This window comes from Elephantulus edwardii, unplaced genomic scaffold, assembly GCF_000299155.1.
Source record: "Elephantulus edwardii isolate Elephantulus edwardi_28Jun2011 unplaced genomic scaffold, EleEdw1.0 scaffold00069, whole genome shotgun sequence".
In the NCBI taxonomy this organism is placed as follows: domain Eukaryota; kingdom Metazoa; phylum Chordata; class Mammalia; order Macroscelidea; family Macroscelididae; genus Elephantulus; species Elephantulus edwardii.
This window is the reverse complement of record NW_006399819.1, coordinates 9,798,543-9,810,605: the sequence shown is the minus strand read 5'-3', so window position 1 is coordinate 9,810,605 and position 12,063 is coordinate 9,798,543. Positions and strand designations below refer to the sequence as shown.

The 12,063-nt window shown below is 38.4% G+C and overlaps 1 protein-coding gene across 1 annotated transcript in view; it reads left to right on the top strand.

Annotated features, from left to right (window-relative positions):
• The first annotated feature begins 2,488 nt into the window (after positions 1–2,488).
• Positions 2,489–12,063, top strand: part of PTGFR (prostaglandin F receptor (FP)) — a 61,109-nt gene continuing 51,534 nt past the window's right edge. The window contains exon 1 of the mRNA XM_006888610.1: positions 2,489–3,286. Coding sequence (XP_006888672.1) covers positions 2,489–3,286 — 798 coding nt within the window. The remainder of the gene's footprint in view (positions 3,287–12,063) is intronic.

Here is a 12,063-nt window from a genome sequence, read left to right as displayed (position 1 = left end):
AAAGGTCAGTAGAGACCCAGCTTAAGTTTCTGATTAACTTCTTGATTGGAAAAGTTGAGAAATAGTTAATAAGGGTGAATCAAAGTGATATTAGAAAAAGCAACCATAGCAGAGTAACAACTACTCAAATAAATCGTAGTTCCTCATGAGTATTTGTATATTATGTATGACGGTAACTAACAACCAATGAGAGAATGTTTTCCACAAAACTTGTTAAATGTACATTACTTTGGGCATCCAAAGTCAACCAAGCCCACTGCTCATTCAGTCAATTCAGGTTTACAGTGACCCTTTGCGTTCTTTCCTCATTGGACTTTTAGAATCAATAAACTATTACTAATCTCTTAGCTACATGGTTCTTCAAGAATGCATTCACCTCTTCTCCTTTCTTACCTTCCTTGGAAATCTGGAAACCAACCTTTTGAAGGTAAGGACCTTCAGGCTGTTTCTCCATTTACAAACGTTACCTTGAACAGCTATTTTCAACTACCTGGTTTCTTGCTTCTTTTCTAGCTAGACTTGTAAAGAGTTCATTATGTAAATCTGACAGTGCACCAGGCTGCCAACGGATTTTTTAAAAACTTTCTTTAGTTCCCCAAATGCCCATCTTGCAGCATAGAAGATGAGATGGCCCCTTTATCTTGAAAATGACTTTTAAACAAAACTTTTTCAGAGCTGGTCCGACTGCTGACTGGACAGCTCTAAATGTGATGGGGTGGATGTAGCATCCAAATGTCATGTCGTGCTCTAGTTTTTCCAATCAGGCTTGGGGCTCTGGGAAAAGGGGCGGAGAGGAGAGAGAAGAGGGAGTGGGGTAGGTCACCCGTCCGCCATCCATCCTAGGCTGTGAGCGCCTCTAGGTGCTGTGGGAGCTGAGGGGGGCAGCGCGCCTAGCAATTTCAGTGCGGAGAGTGCGCGCAGAGAGGGCGCACGCCGGCACAGAGGTGGGAACCCAAAGCGTGGACCTGAGCCCAGAACAAGCAGCAGTGGCCTAGAAAGGCGTGAAGTGTCGCGCGGTATGGCGCATTGGGGCGCGTGTTCTGTGATTCAGCCCAAGGCTCCGCTGACTGCCAGAGACACCAAGGTAACCGTTCCTCCAGCATCTAGATTGCCAATCGCAGGCAGCGTTTGGATGTTCAGCTCCATGATTTAACCACTCACATAGTCTTCGGACGCTAGGTGGAAAGGGGAGGGGAGTGGGCAATAGGACAGCTCTCCTTCTGCCCTGTGATTCCCCAATGGGCAACACTTCAGTCCTGTACTGGGGCCAGTGCAGGCCTTTGGCGCCCCCCAGAGAGAGAGGGAAAACAGCCCTCTGGTGCTGGAACAACCACTGAAAGTTTCAGCAAGTTAGGGACTTAGGGGAGGACGTTGCAAACAGAGGCATCAAGTGGGGTGGCAGGGGAGAGGGACGGGAGGATAATGGGCGAAAGTGGATCTGTGAGTAAGACGTGGACCAGGCGCCCGCCCTCAGCGCACCTCGGGCTCCTCTCGGGCAGCCCCGAGGAAAGGCTGGCTCCGGAATTCCCAGCCTCTCGGAAAGCTGCTCGGAAATTCAATCAAATTAGCACAGGCGGAGTCTTTGTGGTCATGGGTATCCAGTGTCTGTGACTCAGGTCTTTCTTCAGGAGGGAAGGAGAGAGAAATGAATGCTTCAGATTGGATTTTGCTACTCTTAAGTTTGACTGCACCTAGACAGCTGTGGAGAGAGACAGGTGTGGACAGAGGGAGTGCAGTTCAGCCCCTTTCCAAGGCATCTCTGCACTGGTGGTAGCTGAACCAGAAAACTGCCTTGAGTGGGAGGACCAGTCGCATGGTCTGCTGCTGTTAGACTCAGCCTTTAGAAAGATATTCAGAAGAGCCCCATATAATAACATCAGGGATGTTCTCTCTCTTTTCTTTCTATTCTTCTGTCTTCTTCCTTCCTTCAGAGTCTGGAGAAGCTTGTTATGTCTGTTCAATAGACAGACTGTGTTTAGTTCACCTCAGAAATAATCTGTACTTTTGTGATAAGGCCCATTGGGAAAAGAGCAAAACCGACAAGCTCAACTAGCCACTTCAGTGAGTTATGAAGAGTTTGAAACATTGTTGGGTTTAAATCTAATTTTGTTTGTGATTTTGCCAATCTTAAATTTTAAACTGTCAGGGACAGACATATTGGCAGAAAAATTTTGAGCATTAAGTATGGCAGGTGAATCCCGGGAATTTAACCAAGGAGGCTTCAATTTTGGCAACTTCTTTATTCTGACAATGAAATGTGGAACTGCAGGTCGATGTGTGCTGCTTTCAGTATGATGCAACCTTGCTTATGATAGGCTAGATGAATCGGATATCCATCACAGGGTGTTCTTATGCTAGCGTCTTAAATGTCAGATGAGCAATAATGCTGTGTTCATTGTATCTTTTTATGTTACAGATGTCTGGACTGCAAGCTTGTACTGATTTGAGAGGGAGATGACTTGAGTGGCTGGATTTTATCTTCACAACAATGTCCATGAACAATTCTAAACAACCAGTGTCTCCTGAAGTGGGGTTCATTTCAAATACAACCTGCCAGACAGAAAACCGACTTTCAGTGTTTTTTTCAGTAATCTTCATGACAGTAGGGATTTTATCAAACAGCCTGGCCATTGCCATTCTCATGAAGGCATATCAACGATTTAGACAGAAATCCAAGGCATCTTTTCTGCTTTTGGCTAGTGGCTTGGTGATCACGGATTTCTTTGGCCATCTAATTAATGGAACTATAGCAGTATTTGTCTATGCTTCTAACAAAGACTGGATCCGCTTTGACCAATCAAATGTCCTTTGCAGTATTTTTGGTATCTGCATGGTATTCTCTGGTCTGTGCCCACTTCTTCTGGGCAGTGTGATGGCCATTGAGCGATGCATTGGAGTCACTAAACCAATATTTCATTCAACAAAAATTACATCAAAACATGTGAAAATGATGTTGGCTGGAGTATGTTTGTTTGCTATCTTTATAGCTTTGCTCCCCATCCTTGGGCTCCGAGACTATAAAATTCAAGCATCGAGGACCTGGTGTTTCTACAAAACAGAACACATCAAAGACTGGGAAGATAGATTTTATCTTCTGCTTTTTTCTTTTTTGGGTCTCTTAGCCCTTGGTGTTTCATTCTTGTGCAATGCCATCACGGGAATTACTCTCCTAAAAGTGAAATATAAAAGTCAGCAACACAGACAAGGCAGGTCTCACCATTTCGAAATGGTCATCCAGCTCTTGGCCATCATGTGTGTCTCCTGCATTTGCTGGAGTCCATTTCTGGTAAGACTCAAACATTTTGACTGGTTTCTGCTTTCTCCACTTTATCCATTTTCAAGTGTTGTCTTCTTTCAAAAAGTTGTTAGTCTGAATGAGAAACGTTGCTCAGTCTTTTAAGTGGTGTTTACTCCTACACAGAACTTACCTCAGCCCTTATCTCAGGCTTAAAATTGAACCATTTGTGACACGTGATTCTTTTCCTGTAAACTCTATATGGAATGAAATGTGTTGCTAAACAATCCTAACTATAGTGTTACCAGCTTGCAGTGTAATAATGTAATTTTGAGAGGAGGGACATTACTATACTGAATATGATTTTTGCCTCTAAAATGTGCAACAAATATGAAAAAATATGTAATAATGGAAAGGACTGAAGTAAGACTTCATGGAAAGTCACGTAGACTTTTAATTTATAAACAAAGCACATTAGAGCTTTTTTTCCTAAGTATGGAATTACCACATGTTAACTGGTGAAGGCATATGTAAAAGGAGATATTAAAATATTAAATATTTAAATATGTAGTTTGGTGAAGAAATGACTAGTTACTTACCTTGAAACAAGGCAGGGAGAGCGGAGAGAGGGAGAACCAAGGGACTTTGTTCATAATTTGGAACACTTAGGGATCAAAAGTGTTTGAGTGTGATCGGACTGCTTTATGATTTGTTTTCACAGTTCTCATGCAGTTGTTTCATTTCTTTTAGTATGTTTAGAAATTATTATTACCAGCAACTAGAAATGACAGACTGCCATGTGATTTGGAAGCTAAGGTTAAAATTAAAAACTTCAGAAAACTACTTAAGCTCTTTTCATTACAATAGATAAGTATGACCATGTATTTTGAATGCAATGAAAATGAATTTGGAGTGTTAGATGAAAATCTGAAAAAAAGGGAAGTGAGGTGACTGAAAATGTGTAAAGAAATGCTATGTACGGAGGTCATAGCTCCATGAAAACTTGATGAAATCATATAAAAAAATAAGAGACAAGTAATCTGGACAATTGAGGCCTTGTGCTTTGATTTTTATTTCTCCTGAGTTATATTTAAAGTGTCATTTAGTCATGAATGTTGTCTTTAAGATATGGGAGTAGAAGACTGAGTACAGGAAGACTCAAAGTAGCAAGATTTTTAGACTATTGTTATGTATAGTTTGTGTAGTTTCCTTTATTTTTTTTCTGAATGTTTTTGTTTCCTTTCTGCTCAAATAGATGTTTAGTTTACTTTCTGAACATATCCAAGTGAAAACATAGTTTGCATTTTCAGGATACATTCTATAGTTAATTTCTATTTTAGTATAAATTATTATTTTGTGGTATAGATATGTCTATACTTTCAGAATACTTATTTTAGTGTGAAAAACTCTTCATGACATATAGTTGAAGCACCAAAAATATTACTTGATGAGATTTTGAGTTGTGTTAAGCATTCTTAGCATTCCTGGTTTCTTTTATTGAGACTTGAGTCTTCGTGCCTGTTTCTGAGTAAAAGACTTAACTTTCCAGTTCTGGACACAAGTACTTCACAGTCAGATTAAGTCAGATAGCTCTAAACTGAGACCTAGTGAAAACATTCAAACTTGAGAATTAGAACTAAATAATACCCAGTTCTCATTCATACCTCAGTCAAATATTTCTTCTTCTTTTTATAACCTGGAGGGAATTAAATGGATGGTAAAGATTGAGCTATACTTTCTTGCCTTCTCAATGTGTATTTTCCTTCCACCATCTAGTTTTAAAAATATCTCTGAAATCAATGGTTTCATAGTGGTAACAGCTTCCTTATCAATTCCTTTATATCATGTATTTCTCCACTATTGATAAATTTGAATTTCTGAATTAGGGTTTTGAAAGAACATTTGCATACACGCTTTGAGCTGGGTTCACTGTAATTTTCATCCCTTAAAGTGAAACAAATGTACAGATACATATAGTAAAAGAGAAAACAAATATAGTGCAGATGGTGATGTCTGTTTTGCATAAAAACTTAATAGTGAAGGAATAATTACTAAAATTATGTATATTTCTATCTGGTAATAATGAGGATACTTCCTCAGTTTTGTCAGCTGTGTTTAACCAGTTCAAAGTTGATATATTATGACTGTTTGAATTATTTTTTGTTTTTTATGTGGGTTTTCTTTTTTTGCTTCTTAAAAGAAAGGTAGGAAATAAGTCTTTAAAAAATTGAGTTTTACAAATGTTATCTAAGAATAATACCAGTTTAAGATATATATTAATGATAACTTTTAAATATCTAAACTTTCTAGTCCTACACATGGTTAAATTATAGAAGTTCATTTCATTATAAGCATAACTGCAAAAAAAAAAAAAACCCACAAATACCCAGGAAACTACAGAAGGCATTTTACTAGCTTGCAATTCCATTTAACAACAAATAATTTAAAAATTCTTTGAGAGTCAAACATAATCATAGTACTGTTTCTTGTGTTTCCTAGGTGAATCATTTGTCTTAAACAAATCTTGAAAACATTCTTTTGATTCTTTTATTGTGAAAGGGATGGGGAAGACCTTTACCAGCAATTTCAAGTAGCATTTCCTATATTCTTTGCTTCTGCTTTTATGTAGGCTCTTATTAGGTGTCAACAAATCGAGTTAGGAACAACCTTATGAGTAAACAACAGATCTAATCCCTCTCCTGTCCTGTGCCTTCCTCACAATCTCTGACACACTTGTGCCCATTGCTGTTGTCAATGTATCAAAATACACCTGGTTAAAGTTCTTCCTTTATTTCACCATCCCCTCCATCTTTTCAAGCATCATGTCTCTCTCCAGTGAATAGCTTTTTCTAGCAGCATGCCAATGTGAGATGAAACTTTATTCTTTTTAATATTCTATTTCTAGAATATATAACTCTAGAAAGAAATTTATTATTATTGTTATGTATATTTTACAAGTTTGTCAGAGCCATCAATATTTGTTGACTGGCTGACTGTAACTTAAGTAGAATGAATGTCAAGAGATTGATAATGATTGACTAGAATGAGGATTTTGAATACTGTAGGTAAGAGCAAATACTAAAACTAAGCGGTAATTTTTAAGTCTGTTCCATAAATCAGCGTCTGTATAGACTGATGGCAATATTAAGATGAGGTGTTTTTCACTGAAAACCATAAACCATACTCTGTTTTACCCTCTCTTCAGGACTAGAAGACTATTTTCAATTGAGAAAATAAATGCAGCATATGAAAGCAAAAGAACTTCTTATATAGTTTCATTTACATAGGAAATATTAGATTAATTTCTAACCAATGTTGTTTAAGTAGGTAGTGAGTGAATAACTTTTGTCACTAAAGTGTCTGACACACTTTATCTGTGATCAAAGAATAACCGAACTTGGAAATTACCAAAGATATGAACATTATATTGATCTAGTTTAGAAGGCTAATGGCAAATGTTGGAACAATGTATTAGGTGATGCTCATTATCATATTCATGCTATTTAAGAAGTTTTTACTATGTTTTGTGAATTAGCCTGAACACATAAATAATGTGCATTTACATGTTTTAAGCTAAAATAAGCTTTAGTGGCCTAGTGGTAAGAGGCTGTGCTTCAATCCTGATGGCACATGGTCCAAACCAACAGCTGTTCTGAGAAGGATGGATGAGAAATCTTAATTACCTCTGAAAGCCTTCTGGAGGATCAACTTTGGGTCATTTCCAACTTGATGGCATACAACAACACAACAAAAAGATAAATGAAAATTTAGAATGTGTATACACATATTTTGTGTAACCACGTACATACTTTAAAATTGTCACAGTTGTTGTTATGTACCGTTGAATTGAATATAACTCATAACAATCCTATGAACTTTAGCTCTACACCCAGCCCTATCTTGAGCCAATCTCACTGTCTTTAACACACTTGTTCCTATTACCACAGTTACTGGGTCAATCCAAGTCTTTCATCCAGTGTCTTTCTTTCTTGTGTTGACCCTCCACCCTTCCAACCATGACATCCTTCTTCAAAGATTGGTCCCTCCTCGCAGCATGTCAAAAGTATGTGAGATGAAGTTTCAAAATCCCTGCATCCATGGAACAACCTGGTTTCACCCTCCACAAGACAGACATGTCTGTTATTTTACCAGTCCATGGTATATTCAATACTCTCTTCCAGCACCAAAAATCAAAGACATCAATTCTTCTGCTGTCATCTTTAGTCATTGTCCAGCTCTTTGATGCATAGCAAGTAATTGCGAAGATCATGGCCTGGCTCAGACACACCTTAGTCTCTAGTCTAACATTGCTCCCCTTCAACATTCTGAAGAGGTTCCTGAAAGCAGACTCTCCCAATACAGTTTGTCTTTTGATTTCCTGACTGCTGGTGCCGGGAGTGGATCCTGGAAGGATGTGGATCCGAGCAGGATGAAATTCTGAGGATGAAACAATCTCAGTTTCTTCTCCATCTATCATTCATAATGTTGCTAGTTGGCCCAGTGGTAAGAATCTTTGTTTTCTTGATAACAAGTTGCAATTCCATATTGAAAACTGGAGTCCTTGACCTTCTGCAGCAAATGCTTCAGATCCTCCTCAGTTTTGGCAAGCTAGGTAGTATTATGTGCATAATGCATGTTATTGATGAGTATTCCTTCAATCCTGATGTCACATTCCTCCTGATAAAATCCAGCCTTCCAGATGATCTGCTCTGCATATAGATTAAAAAGGTATGGGGAAAGGACACATCCTTGATACCCTCCTTTCTTGACTTTGAACCAGGCAGTTTCCTTGCTCTGCTTGGACAACTGCTTCCTGGTTTAGGTTTCACATGAGCATAATCAAGTGCTCTGGGATTCCAATTCTCCCAAATGTTAACCACTGTTTGTTGTACATACAAAATTTCAAATTATCTTTCAAACAAACAAACAAAAAAACCCAACCCAACACTAAATAACTCAGTCATTGACTTAACACCAGATAAGTCTAGGGGATTGCATTCTCAAAATAAAATAGGCTCTTCTGGTTTCATGTCAATTTTTTTAAAAAGAGCTTTTTAATTTACTTTTGAATTGTTGCTGATTTTCAGAGCGAGTGTGGTTGTAAATTAATTTTGCTTGCTTTATCTATAAGGTGGGAATGTTCTGTTTGGACTAGAAAATCAGAAATGCTCTTGTTTGTACACAGGACATAATAGTGTATGAACTCATATAAGTTTTTTTAATATCTAGATCAAAATAATTAAATTAGATGTAAAGGTCTATTGTTGGGATGCAGACTGTAAATTATGAGGATTAAGGCTACTTTCATATTTGAGGGTTTCAGTGATGTGGGACAATGCCAGTAGAAGCAGAGAAGTCATTCTCAAAGAATTGGGAGCACTTTTCCTGTGCAAGTCTCCGTTCTCTGTCCCCTAACTGGGATCGTTTTCCCTCCTAAACAGCCACATGAATCTCTACTTAGTTGTTCTCCAAAATATCTCCACTAATTTTAAGTTGATTCCAACTCATAGAGGCCCATATAGGACACACAAAAAAATTCTGGGGTTCTGAGGCTATGTAATCTTTATTGGAATAGAAACCAGATTTTTGTTTCTTATGAAGTAGCTGGTGGCCTAATGGTAAGAATTTACGCTGCTGCAATCTGAAGGCATGCAGTTCAAATCCACCAGCTGCTCTGCAGGAGAAGGATGGACAGTGTCCTCCAGTGCGATAAACCACCTCTGAAAACCCACTGAAGGGTCAGCTATGGGTCAGTTCTGACTCAATGATACTCAACAACAACATAGAGTAGCTGGTAGGTTCAAAGTGTAATATTGTCTGGTTAAAAGACTATCTAAGCTACCTTTAAAAAATACCTTTTCTCATTTCTCTTACCTCCTCTAGTTCTCTTTGCACCACTTAGCAATATCTGCTAACATGATATTGTGGTGGTGTCGTTTACAGTCAAGTCAGAATCAAGTAATAACTGACCTTCCAGTAGGTTTTTAGAGGCAATAAATTGTGAGAGAGGTGACTACCTATCTTTCTCAAGTGGAGCAGCTGATAGATTTGAATCTTTGTTTTGGCAGCATAATTTCTTACTGCAACACCACCAGTTGTTTTTTAATAATCTTTGACAGGTTCTTGATTGTAAATGATATTGTTTGATTATTTCCACACTGTTAGATAACATTTTTTTTTCAAATGGGAATAAATATGGATCTTTTCTAGTCAGTTGGCCAGGTAGTTGTCCTCCAGATTTCTCAGCACAATCTGGTGTGTCCAGGACAGCATCTGTTTATTAAGATATGTCAATTGGTATTCCATCCATCCCTGGGGCCTTGTTTTTTGCCATGTTTTTCAGAGCAGCCTGAATTTCCTCCTTCATCACCATTGCCTCTTGATCATATGTTGTTTCATGAAATTCTTCTGTGTCAGCCAAGTCTTTTTGGTATAATGAGTCTGTGTACTCTTTCCATCTTCTATTGATGCTTCTTGGGTCAATCAATATTCTGCCCCCAGTGTACTTAAGTATTGCAACTCGAGACTTGAATTTGTTCTTCAATTTTTTATCAGCTTCAGAAATGCTGAGCTAGTTGCCCCTTCTGATTTTCCAATTCCAGCCCTTTGAGCATTTCATTATAATATTTTGCTTTGTCTTTCTGTGATGCCCTCTGAAATCTTCTGTTCAACTCCTTAACATCTTGATTTCTTCTATTTGCTTTGGCTTCTCATACTGTAGTGCAAAATACAGTCTCTTCTGACATCCATGTAGGTCTTCCAAGATGTATATTTTGGATTATCCAAAAATGACTGACAATGAACACTGTATTGGAACAGATAAAGGAAATAACTTTTTAAATGGAATATATGATTAAGCATTGTATGTGAGACAACAGTCTAGAATAACAGGTAAATGGAAAAGAGACCTGGGAGAAGGACAGAAGAGAAGGAAGAAGTTGTGCAATAATGAATGAATATTTTTTTAAAAAAGAGAGAGTGACTTGGCAGAAGGGATATGGAGGGTAAGGAAGGAAAATGTACAGTAATGAATGAATGAAAACTTTTTTCTGTTAACTTTTGTTAAAATCACAATTAAAATAAAAAATATTATTAAAACAAACAAACAAGCAAACAAACTCCTGGGAAAGTACATCAGTAGAGAACTGCCAGATGTTCAGGCAAGGTTTAAAAGAGGCTGTGGCACTAAGGAAATAATGGCCAATGTAAGATTCATCTTAGCTGAAAGCAGAGAGTACCAGAAGAATGCCTATCTGTGTTTCATTGGTTATGCAAAGGCATTTGACTGTGTGGATCACAACAAACTGTGGCTAACTCTGAGAAGAATGGGAATCCTAGAACACTTGATCGTGCTAATGTGAAACCTATACTTGGACCAGAAAGCAGCTGTAAGAACAGAACAAGGAAACAATGCATGGTTCAATATCAGGAAAAAAGATACCTCAGGGATGCATCCTATCTCCATACCTTTTCAATCTATATGCAGAACAGATCATCCAGGAGGCTGGGCTTTGTGAGGAGGAATGTGGCATCAGGACTGGAAGAGGACTCATCAACAACCTGCATTATGCATGTGACACAGTCTTACTTGCCAAAACTGAGGAGAACCTGAGGCATTTTCTGCAGAAGATCAAGGACTGCAGTCTTCAATATGGATGAAGCTGAACATCAGGAAAACAAAGATTCTCACTTCTGGGCCAACTGACAACATCACATCATGATAGATGGAGAAGAGATTGAGATTGTTGACAGCTTCAGTTTGCTTGGCTCCACAATCAACAAACAATCTTGGTACCAGAAGCCAGAAATTAAAAGATGAATTGCATTAAGAAAATCTTCTGTCAGAGACTTCTCCAGAGTACTAAAGAACAATGTCAGTCTGGAGACTAATATGTGCCTCATTCAAGGCATAGTCTTCACAATTACTTGCAATGCATCAGGAATCTGGAGAGTAAATAAGGATGATGGAAGAAGTATTGCTATCTTTGAATCGTAGTGCTGAAAAAAGAGTTTTGAACATACCATGGGCTGCTAAGGATATGAACGTATCTACCCTAGAGAGGGTGAAACCAAGCTGCTCTTTGAAGGCAAGGATTTTGAAGCTCTGTCTGACTTTTTGCATGTTGACAGGAGAGATTAGTCCTTGGAGAAGGACACCGTACTTGGAAGAGTGGAAGGACAGCACAAGAGAGGAAGATGTTGAATGACATGGATTGACTTAGTGACTGGAGTAATGGAGATAAATGTGTTGGAGATGATGAGGTTGGCTTAAGGGGTCAGAGCTGTTGTGCAAAGGGTTGCTATGATTCTCAAGCACCCTGGAGGTACATAACAATAACAACAAGTCATCAGAGCTAACATGAGATACACTTCTTTATACAGTTACTGTTTAGTGTCTGTTCCTATAATGTAAGAGAAAGAACTCCTATGGAAAGGATCTTTTTTACTGCTGTATCATCAATTTTTATACAAAAGCCTGGCACATACTTGGCATCAGTAAGCATTTGCTGAATGAAGCTCACCTTGAGAAAGGCTCTGTGATTGATTATACTCACCTCCACTCTGGATTTACTCTCTGATTAACTCAGGACATGACAGACAGACCTCAGTTATGCTTCTAATATTGATTTGGGCTGACGAGTTCTGAGAAGAGGAATCTCTGTTGAGAGTGTGCTCAGCCAAATCCTTTAGAGGCAGAGTTCAGGAGAACGCTAGACATTAATTCCAGAGTTTGACTGTGGCTGGAGAAGTTAATTTTCCCAGCAATCAGAGGAATTTCCTGGGTAAAATAGGATTGATATTATTTTGTTAATACCATTATCTGCTTA